The sequence below is a fragment of the Trachypithecus francoisi genome, unplaced genomic scaffold (assembly GCF_009764315.1).
Source record: "Trachypithecus francoisi isolate TF-2019V2 unplaced genomic scaffold, Tfra_2.0 Lachesis_group12, whole genome shotgun sequence".
NCBI lineage: Eukaryota > Metazoa > Chordata > Mammalia > Primates > Cercopithecidae > Trachypithecus > Trachypithecus francoisi.
Window position 1 is genome coordinate 88,881,595 of NW_022681457.1, and position 23,080 is coordinate 88,904,674.

General features: G+C 44.4%; 1 protein-coding gene across 8 annotated transcripts in view; it reads right to left on the reverse strand.

Annotated features, from left to right (window-relative positions):
- LOC117092889 (protein argonaute-4) overlaps positions 1 to 20,597 on the reverse strand; it is a 53,383-nt gene extending 32,786 nt beyond the window's left edge. For 5 of the 8 annotated variants that reach the window (XR_004440949.1, XR_004440951.1, XR_004440950.1 and 2 more), the window contains exons 1-6: positions 19,797 to 20,350; positions 4,571 to 4,691; positions 1,438 to 1,619; positions 1,116 to 1,252; positions 875 to 1,009; positions 99 to 186 (exon numbers count right to left, since the gene is read on the reverse strand). Coding sequence is in view for 4 of the 8 variants with exons in the window: in XM_033227133.1 (XP_033083024.1) it covers positions 99 to 186; positions 875 to 1,009; positions 1,116 to 1,252; positions 1,438 to 1,619; positions 4,571 to 4,691; positions 19,797 to 20,335 (1,202 nt within the window). In the remaining 4 variants the exon portion in view is untranslated. Of the gene's footprint in view, positions 1 to 98; positions 187 to 874; positions 1,010 to 1,115; positions 1,253 to 1,437; positions 1,620 to 4,570; positions 4,692 to 11,427; positions 11,594 to 19,796; positions 20,351 to 20,504 lie in introns of those variants that run through there. The other 3 variants (XR_004440952.1, XM_033227135.1, XM_033227134.1) reach the window with 2 other exon arrangements.
- Between the last annotated feature and the right edge of the window lie 2,483 nt (positions 20,598 to 23,080).

Below are 23,080 nucleotides of genomic sequence, written 5' to 3' on the forward strand. Positions count from 1 at the left end.
TGAGCCACTACGCCCAGCCAATAAGCAATTTCTTAAACGATTACAGTAGCTCCGTTACTAAAAATGTAATTGCATTATTTTAGATATGGTTAACGTACGTTTGATGACTGGCTGGCCGTCTAGTCACATTACAAACTCGGTATTTTCGTTTCATCTGTCCACAGTGGGTCACCTCAACTTTGAGACCTGAAATTTTTTTTAAAAGGCAAAATAGTTAATTAAAATCATAGTGACAAAAACAGATTCAAATGTTGTCTTCAAAATGTCATGACATTGTACAGGATAAAAATTCCAAGAATATGGGGACAATTTCATCATTACAGGCAAAAAACCTGAGCTAAGCAGAATAAATTAGAACTCAGATGACCTAAGATGCTCAATCTACTTTAGTTTATTATTTCATCCAATAAATATTTATTAAGCATCAACTATGTTCTGACACTTACTTTCAGGTCTGGAGATAGCTTCATGAAGTTTATGTTCTAGTGAGGGAAGCTAACTAATAACAAGTAAAGAAGAAAAGAAATTCCAGAAGGGTAATAAATGAATTTATGTTATTTTATTAAAATGGAAGTTTTTAAGTGGGTAAGGGTAGCATTTACTGAGTGCCTGATATGTGACAGGTACTATGCTAGAAAGCTTTATAAACCTAATTGCATTTAATTCTCACAACAACTCTACAAGGTATATATTATTATCTTTACCTTAGAGATGAATACACTAAGGTTCACAGTGGTTAAGGAACTTCACCAAGGTCCCACTGATAGGACTGATTGGCCTGAGACCAAAGCCTAGGTCTGTGTGACTCCAGAGCACAGGCTCCTTGCAGCATGCTGAGCTGCTTCTCCAAGACTACATTAATGCAAACACTTACCTCTGATTTCTTTGGTAAACTTGACACGCTGGGAGTCTGTTAGAGGTTTGGTCTGTTCATTGATGTTCTGAATGTCTAAAACCTCACACATGAACTCAATGATAGGCTGAGCCCGGTAGAAAGCAGTTGCAGATACTAACAAACAGAGAAGGATGCTTAACTTCAGGTAAAAAGGAAGGGCCAAAACAAACAAACAAAAACCAGCCCAAAGAGTTATTGGATAAAGAGAGTTCCATCCTACCATCAATGTTGAGCATCATATTCCACATGGCAGGTCTCACAGACTGATGAAAACCAAACCAGACCTCCCTTCCCCCTCCCAGAGGGTGGTAGTAACCTTCAGGGGGTGAGAAAAAGGAACGGCCCACTGGGGTGTACCTGAAGAAACAAGAGTTTGCATGTGTCATATTAAACATGTGAAAGTTTCTTCATTTCACTCTCAACTCTGGGAGCTGAAATCAAATTTGAACTATGACTTATGTAGACATTTTTCAATGGCTCCAGTGCAACCTACCAAAAAAGTTTGACATTTGTAGGAAAATAATCCAAACCAAAGTACTAACCTCATGGAGGGAAGATGTCTCGTGATAACATCAAGTGCTTGTACTGAGTCATCTGGGACTTCATTCAAGTGCCCAGCCAAAGCTTCTAAAAGCAACTGAAGGCTCACAACTGACACCCACTGAACAGACACTTTAAAGGTTTGGTCTTTACCCTCGCCTGGAAGAGTCACCTCCATATCAACCTAAGGAAAAAATACATGAATACAAACATAAATGTTTACAATGGCTGTGGGAAAGATCCCAAGAATATGCAGTATCATATATGCATAAGGATATTTCTTTTAACATTTTTTATAATTGCATAACGTTGGAAACAACTTAAGTGTCGATGAGAAGGGGAATAATTTATTTATTTATTTTTTATTTATTTATTTATTTATTTTGAGACGGAGTCTTGCTCCGTCACCCAGGCTGGAGTGCAGTGGCCGGATCTCGCTCATTTCAAGCTCCGCCTCCTGGGTTTACGCCATTCTCCTGACTCAGCCTCCTGAGTAGCTGGGACTACAGGCGCCCACCACCTCACCCAGCTAGTTTTTTGTATTTTTTAGTAGAGACGGGGTTTCACCGTGTTAGCCAGGACGGCCTCGATCTCCTGACCTCGTGATCCGCCCGTCTCGGCCTCCCAAAGTGCTGGGATTACAGGCTTGAGCCACCGCGCCCGGCCGGGAATAATTTAATATGTAACATTATACAGTAGTGAAAAAACAAGGTAGATGTTACAACATGGATGAACCTTGAAAACATTATGCTAAATAAAACAAGCCAGGTACAAAAAGGCAAATATTTCATGATTCTATTTCTATGAAGTACATTGAATAGTCAAATTTAAAGAGACAGAAAGTAGAACAGTGGTTATCAGGGACCAGAGACAGTAGTGTATGGGGAATTATTCTTTAATAGGTACAGAGTTTTTGTTTAGAATGATGAAAAAGTTCTGAAAATGGATAGTGATGATGGATGCACAACAATGTGAATGTACATAATGCAATTAAACTGTAACAAAATCATAATTTTTTTTTGAGACAGGGTCTTGCTCTGTCATCCAAGCTGGAGTGTAGTGGTGCAATAATAACTAATTCTAGCCTCAAAGTCCTGGGCTCAAGGGATCCTCCCACATTAGCCTCCCTAGTAGCTGGAACTACAGGTGCACACCACCAGGCCTGGCTAACTAAAACAATTTTTTTTTTTGTAGAGATGGGTCTCCCTGTGTTGCTCAGGCTGGTCTCAAACTACTGGCCTCAAGCAATCCTCCCACCTTGATCTCCCACAGCACTGGGATTTTTGGCTGGGTGAAGCACTACACCCAGCCAAAAATAGTAAATTTTATATTATATATTATTTTACAACAATAAAAAACTTAAATTTGAAAAATAAGGTAGATATAAATGTATAGAAATGGAAAGATCTTTCAGACATATTATTAAATGAAAAGCAAATCACAGAATGACATGCAAAACAGTAATAATACACATCAACATATGTATAAATAGCTAATATACATAACATATCTAAAAAGATACATACCAAACTACTATAGTAGTTTCCTTTGAAAAGGAAAATGGAAGTGAGGGTGCAGATAAGTCGGGGAGGCAGTAAATCACAGCATTTCTAGATTGTCTGGATAAGTTTATTATGAGCATATGTTCACACAGTACTTTTCTAATTTAAAAAAATAAACATTTAAAAAAGTATTGTGGCGGCCGGGCACGGTGGCTCAAGCCTGTAATCCCAGCACTTTGGGAGGCCGAGACGGGCGGACCACGAAGTCATGAGATCGAGACCATCCTGGCTAACATGGTGAAACCCCGTCTCTACTAAAAAAAATACAAAAAACTAGCCGGATGTGGTGGCGGGCGCCTGTAGTCCCAGCTACTCGGGAGGCTGAGGCAGGAGAATGGTGTGAACCCAGGAGGCGGAGCTTGCAGTGAGCTGATATCCGGCCACTGCACTCCAGCCTGGGCAACAGAGTGAGACTCCGTCTCAAAAAATAAATAAATAAATAAATAAGTATTGTGCTATTATAATCTATTTTCATAAGTGAGTATTATATAGTTTTCTATAATTTACAAAACCCTGTTGTTCAGATTCAGGTAGTACTTTGTTAAAGCACATGGTTAATGTTAGAAATTATGTAAAGATGACACAATCCACCTAAATCCTAATGCTCATCTCATTTTCAATTATCAGTTAACTGAGACAAGAGAATATGGACAGAATAACCAATCTATCATCACTATAAAAAACAACTCTGGTCGGGTGCGGTGGCTCATGACTGTAATCCCAGCACTTTGGGAGGCTGAGACAGTGGATCACCTGGGGTCAGGAGTTTAACACCAGCCTGTTCAACATGGTGAAACCCCATTTGTAGTATATTAAAAAAAAAAAAAAATTAAGGCCAGGCACGGTGGTTCATGCCTGTAATCCCAGCACTTTGGGAGGCTGAGGTGGGTGGATCACCTGAGGTCAGGAGTTCGAGACCAGCCTGGCCAACATATAGTGAAACCCCCATCTCTACTAATAAAGTACAAAAATGAGCTGGGCGTGCTGGCACACGCCTATAGTCCTAGCTACTTGGGAAGCTGAGGCAGGAGAATCACTTGAACCCAGGAGGTGGAAGTTGCAATGAGCCGAGATCGCGCCACTGCACTCCAGCCTGGGCGACAGAGCAAGGCTCCATCTCTCAAGGAAAAAAATAAAAGAAACATGAGCCAGGCATGGTGGCACATGCCTGTAATCCCAGCTACTCAGAAGGCTGGGGCAGGAGAATCACGCCTGGGAGGCAGAGATTTCAGTGAGCAGAGACCAAACCACTGCACTCTAGCCTAGGCAACAGAGCGAGATCCCATCTCAAAAAAAAAAAAAAATTCTAAGAATTGATGTGTTATTAGAGAAACTTTTCTTTCTGCTCACATACAGATTTTTTAAAATTGATAAATGACAGTTGTACATACTTTTGGGGTACATGTGGTATTTTGATATCTGTATGCAATGTGTAATAATGAAATCAGGGTAATTAGAGTATCATCACCTCAAACATTCATCTTTTTTGTGGGTGTTGGGAAGAAAAGGAAACATTTTTGTCATGTATAATTACTACTAAATGAATTAAGTATTTCTTGCTTTTAACACTTACCCTATCCCGTCCGATTGGTAGTGGATGTGCTGTGTACATGTTTCTTTTGCCATCATACCCAGGCTGCCGATCACCAAATATTTGCATCTTGAAGTGCCGCACCATTGTATCTACTACCTCCCTTCACAGTAATGGAGATAATGGCAATTAGCTTTCAGAAATGGTGCACAGTAAGAAAAGCATCATCATACCTTAATCATTTAAATTTGGTTCAGTATTACTTGGAAAAAGTAAGAGTTAAGGTTACAATTGATTCGAGTACTTTAAAAAACAGTTAACTAAAGAAAGGTAGCAACAAGTGAAGAAAAACAACTATAAGATGATATCAGAAGTGGGGAATAAAAGGAAAGCGAGAATAACATTTATAGTATCCTCTCAACCTCCTCTTTCCAAAATCCTCTCCTATGATAAAACACAGCCTTATAAGAATAATCTGGCTGGGGCCGGGCGCGGTGGCTCACGCCTGTAATCCCAGCACTTTGGGAGGCCGAGGCGGGTGGATCACGAGGTCAGGAGATCGAGAGCAGCCTGGCTAACACGGTGAAACCGTCTCTACTAAAAATACAAAAAATTAGCCGGGCGTGGTGGCAGGTGCCTGTAGTCCTAGCTACTCAGGAGGCTGAGGCAGGAGAATGGTGTGAACCCAGGAGGCGGAGCTTGCAGTGAGCTGAGATCGCACCACTGCACTCCAGCCTGGGTGACAGAGCAAGACTCCGTCTCAAAGAAAAAAAAAAAGGTGTAATCCCAGCACTTTGGGAGGCTGAGGTGGATGGATCACTTGAGGTCAGGAGTTTGAGACCAGCCTGACCAACACGGTGAAATCCTGTCTCCACTAAAAATACAAAAATTAGCTGGGCATGGTGGGTGCCTATAATCCCAGCTACTCAGGAGGCTGAGGTAGGAGAATCGCTTGAACCTGGAAGGCGGAGGTTGTGGTAAACCAAGATAGTGCCATTGCACTCCAGCCTGGTCAACAAGAGCGAAACTCCATCTCAAAAAAAAAAAAGAATAACCTATCTTACTTATCTAAGTTTGACACAGAGGTACATCACTGAATGATGATAAGTTTGTCATCAAATCAATATCCTGGCTGGGTGCGGTGGCTCACACCTGCAATTCCAGAACTTTGGGAGGCTGAGGCAGGTGGATCACTTGAGGTCAGGAGTTTGAGACTTGCCTGGCCAACATGGTGAAATCCAGTCTCAACTAAAAAAACTACAAAACTTAGCCAGGCATGGTGTAATCCCAGGTACTTGGGAGGCTGAGGCACGACAATTGCTTGAATCCAGGAGGTTGCAGTGAGCCGAGATTGCACCACTGTACTCCAGCCTGGGCAACAGAGTAAAACTCTGTCAAAAAAAAAAAAAAAAAAATCCTTATTCAAGTATATTCGTTTTGAGAAAGGGAATCAGCAGGAATTCAAAAATCTGAGGATCAGTAAATCTAAGATCCATGATACACAAACAAATAAGTCAACCCCTTTGCCTCATGCTAGTGATTTATTGTCTTATTCCAAAGTGCTTGTCTTATTCCAAAGTGCTTATTCCAAGCAATGTAGACAAGGGAATGTTGTAAAATATTATCTTTTCAAAAAGATTAATATAGCTTCTTTGTTTTTAGAATGAAAGTATTTTTCTCAATCAAGCATCCAGAGCTTTACTTAAGTGTTCTTGCATATATGCCAGATCACACCGTACACAAGCCGTGAAATAAATGCAGTGGCAAAAAAAATGGTGTATAGAGTTTAAGATATGGACAGACCAGGGTTTGTGAGATTTTTGAATGCTAGAGTCAATGAAAAGTTAGGTGCTTTGACTTAGCAACGTTAGTGAGTTTCATATGTGGGAACAATATCTTAAAAGCCAAAATACATCACAACTAGTTAACACATTTATATTACCACAAACAAAATCTGTGGGAAAGTCATGTTTACGAACCAAATCATGCGACTGAAAAAAACTGATGGAGAGATGTGGTATCGTACAATCTCCATTTTAAAGAGCTAATTTAAGAGCTATACATTTTCACACTAGAAAAGAGTAATTTCTCATCTTACATTCTTAAATTACGATCAAAAAGTTTTACAGTAAAGAGCTACTTTCCCCTCTATCCTTAATTAATCTTCACAGCAACCTTGTAAAACAAATAAGAAAATGATTACGGTCCTCATATTAAAGAAAAAAGAAAATTCAGAATGGGCAAGTGACCTGTCCCTGGTCACACAATGGTTAAGTGGCAGAACGGCATGACCTTGGACAAGTCACTTAATCTTTCACATGTCCATTTCTTCATATGTAAAGTTATGATGACAATAATAATATTACTTCCCTTAAAAAGTGGTTGTCTTAATTGAGCAAATACACAGAGTATTTATTTATTTATACAGTGTTAGGTATAACACATAGAGTATTTAGAATGGTGCTTGACCCACAATAAGCCTATTTACTCTGATGTGCTCATGGGTATCATTCCAAAAATTGTCTTCTCTCCTAAATCATCAAATTTTTCCTCTTTACTGGATTACTCCCTTCAGCATACAAACATGCTCTAATTTCTCTCATCTCAAAAAAAAAAAAAAATCAGGCCGGGCGCGGTGGCTCAAGCCTGTAATCCCAGCACTTTGGGAGGCCGAGACGGGCGGATCAAGAGGTCAGGAGATCGAGACCATCCTGGCTAACACGGTGAAACTCCGTCTCTACTAAAAAATACAAAAAAACTAGCCGGGCGAGGTGGCGGGCGCCTGCAGTCCCAGCTACTCGGAAGGCTGAGGCAGGAGAATGGCATAAACCCGGGAGGCGGAGCTTGCAGTGAGCTGAGATCCGGCCACTGCACTCCAGCCTGGGCGGCAGAGCAAGACTCCGTCTCAAAAAAAAAAAAAAAAATCAAACTTTCTTGGGCCAGGTGTGGTGGCTCACACCTGTAATCCAAGCACTTTGGGAGGCCGAGGCAGACAGATCACTTGAGGTCAGGAGTTTGAGACAAGCCTGACGAACGTGGTGAAACCCTGTCTCTACTAAAAATACAAAAATTAGCCAGGTGTGGGGGTGCATGCCTGTAATCCCAGCTACTTGGGAGGCTGAGAGAAGGGAATCAGTTGAACCCCAGAGATGGAGGTTTCAGTGAGTCAAGATCATGCCACTGCCTTCCACCTGGGTGACAGAGTGAGACTCCATCTCAAAAAAAAAAAAAAAGGCCGGGCGCGGTGGCTCAAGCCTGTAATCCCAGCACTTTGGGAGGCCGAGACGTGCGGATCACGAGGTCAGGAGATCGAGACCATCCTGGCTAACACGGTGAAACCCCGTCTCTACTAAAAAATACAAAAAAAAAAAAAAAAAAAAACTAGCCGGGCGATTTGGCGGGCGCCTGTAGTCCCAGCTACTCGGGAGGCTGAGGCAGGAGAATGGCCTAAACCCAGGAGGCAGAGCTTGCAATGAGCTGAGATCCGGCCACTGCACTCCAGCCTGGGCGTGAGACTCCGTCTCAAAAAAAAAAAAAAAAAAAAAAAAATTAAACTTTCTTAACCTCAGTTTCTCCTCATGTGAACATTCTATTTCTGTGCTCCCTTTTGTATCAAAATCCCTTGAAGGAGTTGTCTGTAATTCCTCTTCCCCTTTCTCCCTTGAACTTTCTCAAGGAGGGCTTTTTCTCTACCAAACTACTCTTATCAATGTCCTCCAGTGGGCTCCATATAGCTAAATTCAATGCTCTTTGAACATTAGAAAATCCATCCTTCCAACTTAAAACGTCTTCTTCCTTTGCCTCCAGAGCACCACTCCCCTGGTTTTCTCCTATTCCAGTGGTCTCTCCATGCCAATCTTCCTGATACTTCCTCATCGCCTTTAATCTTTAAGTTAAATCTTTAAATATTGGAGTGCCTCAAGACCCAGCGTAGGAGTCTTATTTTCTCCACCCACATTCACTTTCAACATAATCTCATCAAGTCTCATGGCTTTATCACCAGTAAGCTCATGATTCTCAAATGTTTGTCTCCAGCCTGGATCTGTCCCCTGAATCCAATCTTAATACTGTATTCAACCTCCTCTTTTTTTTTTTTAGACTCAGTCTCACTCTGTCATCTGGGCTGGAGTGTAGTGGTGCAACATGGCACACTGCAACCTCAACCCCTGGGATCAAGTGATCCACCTGCCTCAGCCTCCTGAGTAGGTGGGACTACAGGCATGTGCCACTGTACCCAGCTAATTTTTTTTTTTTTTTTTTGAGACAGAGTCTCACTTTGTCATCCAGGTTGATGTGCAGTGGCACAATCTCAGCTCACTGCAACCTCCACCTCCCAGGTTCAAGTGATTCTTCTGCCTCAGCCTCCTGAGTAGCTGGGACTACAGGCACACACCACCACGCCCAGCTAATTTTTGTATCATTAGTAGGGATGGGGTTTCACCATATTGACCAGGCTGGTCTCGATCTCCTGACCTCATGATCCACCCACCTCAGCCTCCCAAAGTGCTGGGATTACAGGTGTGAGCCACTGCACCCAGCTTTTTTTTTTTTTTTTAATATAGACAGAGTCTAGCCATGTTGCCTAAGCTTGTTGCAAACTCCTGGCTTCAAGCAATCCTCCCACCTCAACCTCCTAAAGTGCTGGGATTACAGGAACGAGCTACCACGCCCGACCTCCACTAGCATGTCTAATAGTCATCTCAACTCTAATGTCCAAAACTCACAGGTTGCCTGATCTGCTACTCCCTGCTTCTGCTTCTCTTGCAGTTTTCACCATCTAATAAATGACAACTCCTTTTTTTCCACTAGCTCAGGACAAAAACCCTGGAATTAATCATGACTCATTTCTTTCCTTCACACCACATGTTCAATCCATCAGTAAATCTTATTGACACTACTGTGAAAATATTTGCAGAATCTGACCACTTCTCATCACTATCAATTATACTACTCAAATCTAAACCACCATTACTTTTCACCTGAATCATTCCAGGTGCCTCCTAATTAATTTCCATGCTTTTCACCCTTACCTGCTAGGGTGCAATTTCAGCACAGCATCCAGGGCAATCCACTAAAAATATAAGCTAGTCATGTCTTAGATTTGTCTAGTCATGTTGTGGGTTTAGTATTTAAAACTCACCTAACCAGAGTAAATAACAAAGTGTTATGAATGCCTCTACAAGCTCTGCATGATAGAGGCCTTCTGAAATTTCTCCAAACTCATCTCCTATCACTCTCCCCCACTCACTCACTTGCTCCAGCAATCCAGAATTATCTGCTGTTTCTTTCTTTCTTTCTTTTTTTTCTTTTTGAGACAGAGTCTCCCTCTGTTGCCCAGGCTGGAATGCAGTGGCACGATCTCCGCTCACTGCAACCTCCGTCTCCCAGATTCAAGTGATTCTCTTGCCTCAGCCTCCCAAGTAGCTGGGATTACAGGCACATGCCACTATGCCCGGCTAATTTTTGTATTTTTAGTAGAAACAGGGTTTCACCATGTTGGCCAGGCTGGTCTCAACCTCCTGACCTCAAGTGATCTGCCCGCCTTAGCCTCCCAAAGTGCTGGGATTACAGGCATGAGCCACCACGCCCGGCCCACTGTTTCTTGAATTCACCAAGCTTCGGACTTTGCCTGGGACACTCTTCATGCAGATATCCCTCACCTCCTCTAGGTCGAATGTCACTTTTCAGTGAGACTTTCCCTAGCTATTTGCATACATATATACATATACATACGTGTGTGTATATCTACATATGCATTTATATGTGTGTGTATATATATACACAAACATATATATTCATTCATATATAAATCTCAGTGGCCCATCCTATCCTCATTTCCTATCTTCCATCTCTACTTTCTTTTTCTTTATTGCATTTATTACCAACTAACAAAGTATATGTTTTGTTTGCTTCTTCATTTATTTTTGGTCTTCCCCATTAGAATATAAGCTCCTCAAAGGTAGAAAGTTTTGCCTGTTTTGTTCATGGTGAATTCCCAGAGCATAGGACAATATCTGGCACAAAATAAACACTCAATAAAATATCTGTTGAATGGATCAATGTTATCCATTACCACCACTTCTACTACTATTGATCTCAGTTACACAATAGCCAATAATGGGTTTACATGAGAATGAACTATACCAGAAAGCCAAATTTTGATCCATATGAGAAAAATATCAAGTGGCGCAAAATATTTAACTTGGCAGAAAAGACCAATCTTAAAAAAGCAAGAATCTTAATATCAAACATTGCCTGAATGTCACTGCATAGAAACGGAGAAAAGGAAAGTGGATGTATACTCAGCACACTGTAAGAATATTTGCTACAGGGCTGTCTTCACACCAGGTAAATTCCTGCTATACAGACCACAATACTTACATCATCTCATCAGGACCACTCTTAGATAATGCTAGAAATAACCAGAGCTTCTCTCTGTGCTTAGTTTTCTCAGTACTCCAAGATGACTTTTCTGTCTTTCTTTTCCCCCAAGAAAACATCTGTAAGTAATCTTCTGTATTGATATATATCTTTCTCATGTCCAAAACCAACGTATAACAATAAAAATTTGAATTTCCAGTTAGTTCTATTTCCCATAGACACTAATGTCTTCACCTATTTCAGCAAATTTTTGCTACCCTTGGTCAATGAAAGAGTGACCTTTCTCTTTCATAATTAAATAAGTGTTTACTGATTGACTAATAATATATATCCAGCACTTTGCTAGAGCCTACAGAGGATAACCAAGTATGGGACAGTAAACCTGCTATTAAGAAACCTATCATCTTAGAGAATAACAAAGCCTACGTGTTGGATGACTTTAGAGAACAATATGATACATAAATAAATTATCTGCACTTAAAACATACAGAAATCCACTCACTCTTTCTAATCCTTACCTGTTGACTCTACGAGGCCGTTTTTCAGGCTTAATATCCACATCATAGTGATACACATCTATTTTAGGAATCTGAACCTGAAAATGATTGGCTAACAGTCGAATTGGTTTTCCAACAGTTCCAAGGCCAGGACGACGAGGTGGCTGAAATAGGCTAGCCGGAGGTCCTAAAGAGATTGAAAGACATTTGCTGTACTATTTTTTTTTTTTTTTTTGAGACAGAGTTTTGCTCTTTCACCCAGGGTGGAGTGCAGTGGCTTGATCCTGGCTCACTGCAACCTCTGCCTTCCAGTTGCAAGTGATTCTCCTGCCTCAGCCTCTCGAGTAGCTGGGATTACAGGCGCCCGCCATCAAGCCTAGCTAATTTTTGTATTTTTAGTAGAGACGAGGTTTCACCACATTGGCCAGGCTGGTCTCGAACTCCTGACCTCGTGATCCACCCACCTCGGCCTCCCAAAGTGCTGGGATTACAGGCGTGAGCCACTGTGCTTGGCCTATTGTACTATTTATTCTTCCTGTTGATGATGATGATGATGGCTGCAATTATTGAGATCTTATTATTCACTGTATGCACTCTAAAGAATTTGGGGTGTCTTTTGACCTAAGGTTCTCTAGATTTCTAAATATTTTGCCATGTTGCTATTATTTTTAATATAATGACATCAAAATTAGAATGATGAATTCTTCTCAAGCATAGGCTACAGTATAAAATCTTGCATGAGCATTAGTAGCTCTATAGCTACACTTATAAAATTATATGCATTTTAAAAATCATCTCTAAACTCTGGAGCCACCATCCCCAGAGTTGGAAATGATCTATTAATCTCTCACAAATTAGCCTGCATCACTATAAATTGTACATATAGGAGAAGATTAAACTGCAGCTCTATTTATCAACTTATTTGCTAATTTCAATAGTGAAACAATACCAATAAAGCTAGACCTTCTTGTTTATAACTCGATCTTTTTAGAACCTGGACAATTTGAGATTTCTTGTTCATAAGATCTAGTTTATTCCACAGACATTTATTCAGTTATTCAGTTATAACATACCTAACCTGTACTATGGATTCAGAAAGAAGACAGAGCTCCTTCTTTCAAAGAATGTACAGTCTAGACCAGTGGTTCTCAACCTGGGGTAATTTTGTTCCCCAGGAAACATTTGGCAAATATCTGGACACATTTTTGGTTGTCACAACCTGAGGGGTGCTGCTGGCGTCTAGTGGAAAGGACCCAGGATACAGCTATGCATTCTACAATGCATAACACAGCCCCCCACAATAAAGAATTACCCAGTCCAAAATATCAATAGTGCTGAGAAAGAGGTTGAGTAACCCTGGTGTAGACAGAGTAATCTTTCCAAACTATTTTTAAAAAGAAAAGATTCCATAAGTTAAAAAAAACCTTCCATACTCTCTCATGCAAGAGAGAGTTAATATAACATTTCAATGTATATTTACATATCTAAGTTTGACACAGAGGTACATCACTGAATGATGATAAGTTTGTCATCAAATCAATATCCTGGAGGCAGAGGTTGTAGTGAGCTGAGATCGCGCCACTGCACTCCAGCCTGGGCAACAGAGGGAGACTCAGTCTAAAACAACAACAACAAAAAGACGTTGTTCTGGTCCAACATCACTTAGGAAAATTAGAGCAAATACTTTATGATATTTGTGGTGACAGATTACCATATTCTAACACTTAAAGTATTAAAAATCATTTTACATATTAATTATTCATTTTCCCACGATATTCTACTTATCCTTTAGAATTTGGTTTAGATGTAACCTCCTTGGAAAGCCTTTCCTGATTCTCCCAGACTAGAGGATCCTTCCTCTGTGTTCAAAAGACTGTCTCTATAGGGGAACCCATAGAGCAAGTATAAGAAACCACTTGTTAAGTTACTCTGTCTACTTCACTAGATTACAAACTCTTGTAATAAATGAACCTCCTGTTAATCTTCTCAATATCTAATGCAGCAGCCATCATGTTGTAAGAATTCAATAAATGTTGAACTGAACGGTGTCAATAATCCCAGGTAGAATCTAAAGACAAAAATGATAATTATCTTTCTTTCTTTCTCTCCCTCCCTCCCTCCCTTCCGTCCTTCCTTCTGTTCTCTCTCTCTCTTCTTTCTTTCTTTCCCTTTTTTTTTTTTTTTTTGAGACAGAGTCTCGCACTGTCGTCCAGGCTGCAGTGCAGTAGTGCGATCTCGGCTCACTGCAACTCCCGCCTCCCAGGTTTAAGAGATTCTCCTGCCTTAGCCTCCCAAGTGGTTGGGATTACAGACGCCAGCCACCATGCCAAGCTAATTTTTTGTATTTTTAGTAGAGACGGGGTTTCACCATCTTGGCCAGGCTGGTCTCAAACTCCTGACCTCGTGATGTGCCCACCTCGCCCTCCTCAAGTGTCTCTCTCTCTCTCTTTCGTCTTTTCTTCTTTTTCTTATTTTGAGCCAGGGTCTTGCTCTGTTGCCCAGGCTGGAGTGCACTGATTCAATCATGGCTCACTGCAGCCTCGATCTCCTGGACTTAACTGATCCTCCTATCTGAGCCTCCAGAGTAACTGGGATACCACGCCCAGCTAATTTTTGTATTTTTTTTTTTTTGAGATGGAGTCTCACTCTGTCACCCAGGCTAAAGTGCAGTGGCTCAATCTCAGCTCACTGCAAGCTCCGCCTCCTGGGTTCACGCCATTCTCCTGCCTCAGCCTCCTGAGTAGCTGGGACTACAGGCGCCCGCCACCATGCCCGGCTAATTTTGGTATTTTTAGTAGAGACGGGGTTTCACCATGTTAGCCAGGCTGCTCTCAATCTCCTGACCTCATGATCTGCCCGCCTCGGCCTCCCAAAGTGCTGGGATGACAGGTGTGAGCCACCGCGCCCGGCCTAATTTTTGTATTTTTGGTAGAGATGAGGTTTTGAGTTTTGCCATGTTGCCTAGGCTGGTCTTGAACTCCTGGGCTCAAGCAATCTGCCCACCTAGGCCTCCCAAAGTGCTGGGATTACAGTCATGAGCCACTATGCCCAGCTGACAATTATTTTTCAATGAAGCAAAAGCACATAATTTATGCAAAAAGTATTCTTTTTGTTTTTGTTTTTTTTTTTGAGATGGAGTCTCACTCTGTCGCTCAGTCTGGAGTGCAGTGGCGCAAGCTCTGCCTCCCAGGTTCACACCATTCTCCTGCCTCACGCTCCCCAGCAGCTGGGACTACAGGCACACGCCACCATGCCTGGCTAATTGTATTTTTAGTAGAGACGGGGTTTCACCATGTTAGCCAGGATGGTCTCGATCTCCTGACCTTGCGATCCACCTGCTTCGGCCTCCCAAAGTGCTGGGATTACAGACATGAACCACTGTGCCCGGCCCACTAAAAGTATTCTTATTGCCTGGAGTTAAGTTCTACTTCTAGTGTATAGGAGGATCTATCAATACAATTGATAAGACAATTACAAACAAGGTAACAAGGCAAGAAGTAAATAGTAAATAATGTGAGAGGTGATGAACATACTGAATTAACTCAATTAAATCATATAAATAATTCAACTCTGCATATTTCAAGATACACTTAAGCAATCACTGTATCATTCATAAAGTTGTAAGAGGCCAGGCACAGTGGCTCATGCCTGTAATCCCAGCACTTTGGAAGGCTGAAGCGGATGGATCACCTGAGGTCAGGAGTTTGAGACCAGCCTGGCAAACACGGCGAAACCCCGTCTCTACTAAAAATAGAAAAATTAGCCAGGTGTGGTAGTGGGCACCTCTAATCCCAGCTACTCGGGAGACTGAGGCAAGGGAATAGCTTGAACCTGGGAGGTGGAGGTTGCAGTGAGCCGAGATCACACCACTGCAATCCAGCAAGGGTGACAAAATGAGACTCGTCTTAAAAAAAAAGAAAAAAAAGTTGTAAGAAATACAGCTTTATAATAGAAATTTGGAAACAGAAACTTGGACCAAATGACTTGCTTAAGGACATAATAAGACTTTGAGTTTAAATGCTAACTAGAATCCAAATCTCCTAACTCCTAGCCTAGCACTTTTTTTTTCCCAATATACTTCATAATCTTGTGGTATGTATTCTTACCTGAAATACTTGATATCAAAGAGGCAGAGGCAGAAGAATTGAAAGAAAACGATTAAGAAGTGGCAAAAAGTAAATACTATTTGTATCTCCTTTCCTTGGCAAAGAGAAAAGTTAGAAGCTGAGTGATAATTTCTTTTAATAAGCTTAGAAGATTTAGTTTGAAAATTATATATTTTTTTCATTCTAGAAGCTAATTTATTTTTTCTTTAATTTCTTTCTTTCTTTCTTTTTTTTTTTTTTATAATTTGGCCTAAACAACAGAGATTTATTTCTACAGCTCTGAAGGCTAGGAAAAATCTGGTTTCTTTGAATTTAGCCAGCTATCTATGTAAGGAAGCAATAAAGCACAGTGGCTAAAGCTCTGGAACCAAATTACCTAGGTTTCAATCCTGGTCTCACCACTCCCTAACTGCATGATGTTGGGCCAGTTTCTTGGCCTCTCTGCGTCTCAGTTTCCTCATTTATAAAATGGGCACGTGTGTAATAATAATGGCATCTATCCCATGAGATGATGTGTATTCAAGGTTTAACATAAAGGCTGGGCACAGTGGCTCATGCCTGTAATTCCAGCACTTTGGGAGGCCGAGGTGGGTGGATCACAAGGTCAGGAGTTTAAGACCAGCGTGGCCAAGATGGTGAAACCCTGTCTCTACTAAAAATGCAAAAATTAGCCGGGCGTGGTGGGCACCTGTAACCCAGCTACTCGGGAGCCTGAGGCAGAGAACTGCTTGAACTCAGGAGGTGGAGGCTGCAGCGAGCCGAGATCGCGCCATTGCCCTCCAGCCTGGGTGATAGAGCGAGACTCTGTCTCAAAAAAAAAAAAAAGGTTTAACATAGTGCCTTGCAATAGTAAATGATCAGGAAATGTTAGCTATTATAATTGCATTTCTAAATATTATAGTCATAGTTAGTGCTCAAAGGTCCCTGAGGTGACTTTTTTTTTTTTTTTTTTAAGATGGGGTCTTGCTTTGTTGCCCAGGCTGGAGTGCAGTGGCGCAATCTCGGCTCACTGCAACTTCCGCCTCCCGTGTTCAAGCGATTCTCCTGCTGCAGCCTCAGACTACAGGTGCGCACCACCACGCCCAGTTAATTTTTATATTTTTAGTAGAGACGGGTTTCACTATGTTGGCCAGGATGGTCTCAAACTCCCAACCTCAGGTGATCTGCCCACCTCGGCCTCCCAGAGTGCTGGGATTTCAGGCGTGAGCCACTGTGCCCAGCCCCTGGGGTGTTTTTTTGTTGTTTGGTTGGTTTTCTGTCGTTTTGTTTTGTTTTGAGGCAGAGTTTCTTTTTGAGGTGTGATCTCAGCTCACTGCAGCCTCTGCCTCCCAGGCTCAAGCCATCCTCCCACTTCAGCCACCCCAGAGTAGCTAGGGCTACAGGTATGCCACCACACCCAGCTAATTTTTGTATTTTTAGTAGAGATGGGGTTTCACCATGTTGGCCAGGTTGGTCTCGAACTCCTGGCCTCAAGTGATCCACCCACCTCAGCCTCCCAAAGTGCTGGGATTACAGGCATGAGCCACCACACCCAGCCCGGTCCCTGAGTTTTATTTTCAGGGTATCCCCAAAACGTGGTGACAAGTCAGATAACAGGATTCTCTGAAAGAGCAACTGATATGACTTAACATAGAACAGATGAAGTCAGCCTTAATGAAGAGGAGACGATTAGATTAGAAGTCAAATGACCCAAACTCTGGTCTTTATTCCATCATTTGGCCTTTTGAAACCCTAATGAAGTCACTTCATCCTCTCTGAACCTCACTTTTCTCATCTGTAAAATGGGATAGCTACCTGCCTTGCCTACCTCCCAGAGGATTAAATGACCTAATAGTTATAAAAGCACTTTACAAACTATAATGTACTGCAAACAACATATTACCAAAATAAGTGGTAATCTAATTAATTATATTTCTGAGTATTGGCAGAAACTGAAACAGGTTGCAGGGAGGCGGTGGGCGGGGACGGACAGAATAAGACTAGACTAAGGTTTCAGCGACTGTTCAAGTGAGGAGGGCACAAAGCACTAGATCCAGGTGTGCTCTGCCAGAGAAGCAGGGATGATTCTCCAGGTTCTAAAACAACCTGGATGAATCATCCCACAGGACGATCAACTCCCTTTGCTCTGATTCTATGCTTAGCAGGCAGCTACTTATTAGTTGGGTTTCCAAGGTACTGCAACACCAAAAAAGGAGTTTGCTAGAGAGCAGACAGGAAAATATTCCACTCAACAGAAAAGATCTATGTGACATTCTGGCTTATTCATTAGTGTCTTATAAATATGGTTAGTGAGAATTAATTTTCCACAATCTGAACAATCCTGAGTAAACCACTAAATCCTCAAACCTGCAAAAGCTAAAATCAAACAAACAAACAAAAAAGAGTCCCTGGGCAGTGCCTGACATCACCAGGTTGATCCTTTCCATGAAATTCAGTTTATGCCCACAGTTACACAGTTTCTTTTTTTTTTTTTTTTTTTGTTGAGACGGAGTCTCGCTCTGTCGCCCAGGCTGGAGTGCAGTGGCCGGATCTCAGCTCACTGCAAGCTCCGCCTCCCAGGTTTACGCCATTCTCCTGCCTCAGCCTCCCGAGTAGCTGGGACTACAGGCGCCCACCACCTCGCCCGGCTAGTTTTTTGTATTTTTAGTAGAGACGGGGTTTCACCGTGTTAGCCAGGATGGTCTCGATCTCCTGACCTCGTGATCCGCCCGTCTCGGCCTCCCAAAGTGCTGGGATTACAGGCTTGAGCCACCGCGCCCGGCCACACAGTTTCTTTTGATATCAGCTCATAAGTGCAACAGTTGTTTCAATTATGAATTACTAGGGGGAAGGAAGAAACATTTGTTGAGGCAGTAGTCTCTATAGTAAGACTTCTCATTTCATTCTCTCAACAATCTTACAGAACATAATTATTATTACCCTCAATTTATAGATGAGAAAATGAAAGTTCAAAGGAATTAAGTAATTTGCCCAGGGTCATACAACTATTACATTACTACATTGAATTTGAACGGAAGTCTGTTACATTCCTAAAGACCTGATCATGTCTTTAGCCAGGGGACATACCTGAAGTTAACCTGGCATAATACACTGAAGTTTATCAAATAATATTAATGCGGCAAGCCAAATTATTTTTAAAAGGCATATGAAATTTGATTATGAGGGCCTTTAAACAATACTTGAAGAAGCAAATTAGGGTGGAGTTTAATCACTCAGCTATGCAAACAAGTGCTAAGTAAACAAACCTGCCAAGTTTCCAAACTCAAATGGCAACTCAAATTGTCTACGCATGAAAAAGACGAAACACTCTACGACTTAGTTCATTATGTAGGTAAGATTTGAATATTAACGTTAATTCCACCACAGCCCCTAAACCCTGCGCTACTTAGCCAAGGCATTAGAAACCTGTTGGGCTTTGAGGTGGAAGCACCAGGCCCCAATACTCAGGGCACTCGTTACAACCTGGAATGGTTCCTATGGTTTGGATAGAGAGAAATAACCAGAGGCCATCCATATCCACAACAAATTACAGTTTCCAAAGCACTTTCTCCTTCATTTGATCCTCACAACCACTCATAACCCAATTAGAAGAGAACTCAGGGCACTGAAGCCTGTGCTGGAGCAGACTGGCTGGCAACTCCTGTGTCACTCAAAGGCTGGCCCGGACCACTCTGTGACTAACACACAGACTGAGTAACAGATAGAGGCACAGAACCATGCTCTTCGGGACATCAGGGCCTATCAGAAAGGATGGGCATTTTGTCCCTTGACCTTCAGGGATCATGAGAGGTGTTTGGATGAAGTTCTTCTTCCTCATCTGAAGGCTCTGGACCGTCTGCCAATGCAAAGAAAAACAGGGGCGCGGCCCCAAACCAGGACTACCGGCTGCTAGCAGGCGGCGGGGCCCTTTTCCCGGTCTGGGCCAGGCCTCCGCGCGCACTGGGTAGCGGATCGCCCCTTCTGAGGCCCAAACTACCCTCGCCGCGATCCCGGGCACAAATCATCTCCCCGACGTGAGGCCAAGAGTGGCCTTCGCCCGGCGGAGCGGGTCACCTTCCCGAACCTCCCACGCGGACCTCAGGATCCACCCAACTGCCGGCTGGGGCGCGGTCACCGCCCCCCAGGCCCGGGTCAGCTCCCTCCGCTTCGTGCTGCGGAGCTCGGGTCCCCTTCCCCGAGGCCTGGCGGCCCAAACCCGGCGGGGCGACGGGGCAGCGAAAGTCCCGGCCGCCCGCCCCGGGCCCCGGGTCCCCGGTCCCGCCCCGACCCGCGCTCGCTCCTCACCGGGTCCCAGCGCCTCCATGGCGGCGGCGGGGGCCGCCTCGCCCCGGTCCCCGGCGCCTCCCGCTCCGGGCCCCGCCGCCGCCGCCGCCGCCGCCGCGTAACGCTTGATCTCCGGAATATTGGCGCTGGGGTGGCGCCGCGGAGACGCGGGCGCTGGGTAGGGGGCGGCGGCGGCGCCCGGCCCGGGGACAGGTACCCGGCTCCGGCTCTTCCGGCCTCAACGACAACAAAAACAATCCCCGCCGCCGCCGCTGTCGCCAACGGGAGCGGGAGCGGGAGCCAGCGCGCGCGCCCGCCGGGAGGGGAGGGGGCGCGGGGTGCGCGGGCCCGGGGTCCCGGCGGGCGGAGGGGGCGTGCGCGGGCCCGGGTGCGGGGTCCACCGAGCCCGGCGAGGGGCGAGGCGGGTCGGCGGGACGGGCGCGCGCCCGGAGGGGGCAGTGCCCGGTGGACGTGTCGGGCACGCGCCCGCTGGCCCGCTCTGCCCCGTGCGCCCGAGGAGGCCGTCCCGTGGCCAACGGCTCTGGGGGGCTACATGCCATCCCCCCAGGGCGTCCTGCAAAAGATCTGGTTTCCAGTTCCGCCGACCCACAGATTCAGTTTTCCACTTCTGTGAGTGGAAAGTGTGCTGAGATTCACAGAAGCCACCTCGCCTCCCTCTTCCCTCCTCCCACCCCAGATCGCTTCTGTCATCCTGTCTTTTAGGGTCACCTTAGAGGCAGCAGTCCTCCTTCATCCCTTCATCCAGCACCACACACCCAACTGCGCGTCCCTCTCCGTATAGCCGGAAGGCACCACGGGAATGGACTCTGATGAATGATGCATTCCCTCCCGGGTCCCATGACAAGCGCCTCTGGTCAGCAAATCACCAGTCACTTTAGAAGAGAAAGGTCTTGGCCGGGCGCGGTAGCTCACGCCTGTAATCCCAGCACTTTGGGAGGCCAAGGCGGGTGGATCACCTGAAGTCAGGAGTTTGAGACCAGCCTGGCCAACATGGCGGAACCCAGTCTCTACTAAAAATACAAAAAATTAGCCGGGCGTGGTGGCGGGCGCCTATAATCCCAGCTACTTGGGAGGCTGAGGCAGGAGAATCGCTTAAACCTGGGAGGCGGAGGTTCCAGTGAGCCGAGATGGGACCATTGCACTCCAGCCTGGGCGACAGAGCGAGACTCCGTCTCAAAAAAAAAAGGAAGAAAGAAAGAAAGAGAACGGTCTTGCTTTCTTGGATGCTTTCCCCTTAGCAGACAAGATCCAAGGGAGCAGCACCACCTCCAAGGCAGCATGGTCAGCCCAGCAGGCCCAGCATCTTTAGGGCTTTCAGTAAGGACTTTGAGTGGGACAACATTGGGCAACAGGCCAAGAAGCAGTTTCTAGTCAGCAGAGTGAAGGAGCCCCTTGTCCACCAGTTGAAAAGCTACGATGAGTGTGTGTGTGTTGTATTCTTTGCTGGGGCATAACATAACAAAGTACCAGGCTGGGCGCAGTGGCTCAAGCCTGTAATCCCAGCACTTTGGGAGGCCGAGACGGGCGGATCACTAGGTCAGGAGATCGAGACCATCCTGGCTAACACGGTGAAACCCCGTTTCTACTAAAAAATACAAAAAGCTAGCCGGGCGAAGTGGCGGGTGCCTGTAGTCCCAGCTACTCGGAAGGCTGAGGCAGGAGAATGGCGTAAACCCGGGAGGCGGAGCTTGCAGTGAGCTGAGATCCGGCCACTGTACTCCAGCCTGGCCGACAGAGCCAGACTCCGTCTCAAAACAAACAAACAAACAAACAAAAACAAAGTACCACAGACAGGGTGGCTTAAACAACAGAAATTTATTTTCTCACAATTCTGGAGGTTGAGAATCCGAGATACGATATAGGCAGGGTTGGTTCCTTCTGAGGCCTATCTCCTTCACTTGGTAGATGGTGGCCTTCTCCCAGTGACTGCACATGGACTTCCCTCTGTGCGTGTCTGTGTCCAAATTTCCTCTTCTTCTTCTTTTTTTTTTTTTTTTTTGAGACAGAGTCTTGCTCTGTCGCCCAGGCTCGAGTGCAGTGGCCGGATCTCAGCTCACTGCAAGCTCCGCCTCCCGGGTTCTCGCCATTCTCCTGCCTCAGCCTCCCGAGTAGCTGGGACTACAGGCGCCCGCCACCTCGCCCGGCTAGGTTTTTTGTATTTTTTAGTAGAGATGGGGTTTCACGGTATTAGCCAGGATGGTCTCGATTTCCTGACCTCATGATCCGCCCATCTCAGCCTCCCAAAGTGCTGGGATTACGGTTTGAGCCACCGAGCCCGGCCCTTTTTTTTTTTTTTTTTTTAACATTTATTTATTTTTGAGACAGAGTTTCACTCTGTCGCCCAGGCTGGAGTGCAGTGGCCGGATCTCAGCTTACTGCAAGCTCCCACTCCCGGGTTTACACCATTCTCCTGCCTCAGCCTCCCGAGTAGCTGGGACTACAAGCGCCTGCCACCTCGCCCAGCTAGTTTTTTATATATTTTTTTAGTAGAGACGGGGTTTCACCGTGTTAGCCAGGATGGTCTCGATCTCCTGACCTCATGATCTGCCCGTCTTGGCCTCCCAAAGTGCTGGGATTACAGGCTTGAGCCACCGCGCCCGGCCAAATTTCCTCTTCTTATAAGGACAGCAGTCATATTAGAGTAGGACTCACTCTAATGACCTCATTTTAACTCAGTTACCTCTTCAGAGACCCTGTTTCCAAATACAGTCACATCCTGCGGTGCTAGAGTTAGGACTTCAATATACAAATTATTGGGGCGGGGGAAAATTTAGGCCCCTAGCATGTGTGGTAGGATATTCATTTGAGCACCTACCATGTGCAGTCACAGAGCCAGGTAGTTTTTTTAATGTAATGATAAAAAAATGTAATCATCACACCCTGGTCATGCACTCTGCTATGGGCTTCTCATGTCACTCAATCTTTACAACCACCAGTAAGGTAGATATTGTTAAGAAAGGTATTTGTACAGATGATGACACCAAAGCTCAGGGAAGTTAAGTAAGTCGGGCTTTGCATTATATGATGTTGCAGTGAAGCATGGGAAAATTGGAGTTCTAAATCTTGCATTTAAGTCCTGGCTAATTCTCTCCCTGATTGGCTATGGAACTGGGACTTTTAATCTAGTGCCTACATTCTTGTCTACTGTTACCATACTCTATATTCTTTTTTTCTTTTTTTTTGAGACAGAGTCTCACCCTGTCACTCAGGCTGGAGTGCAGTGGCATGATCTCGGCTCACTGCAAGCTCCGCTCCTGGGTTGGCGCCATTCTCCTACCTCAGCC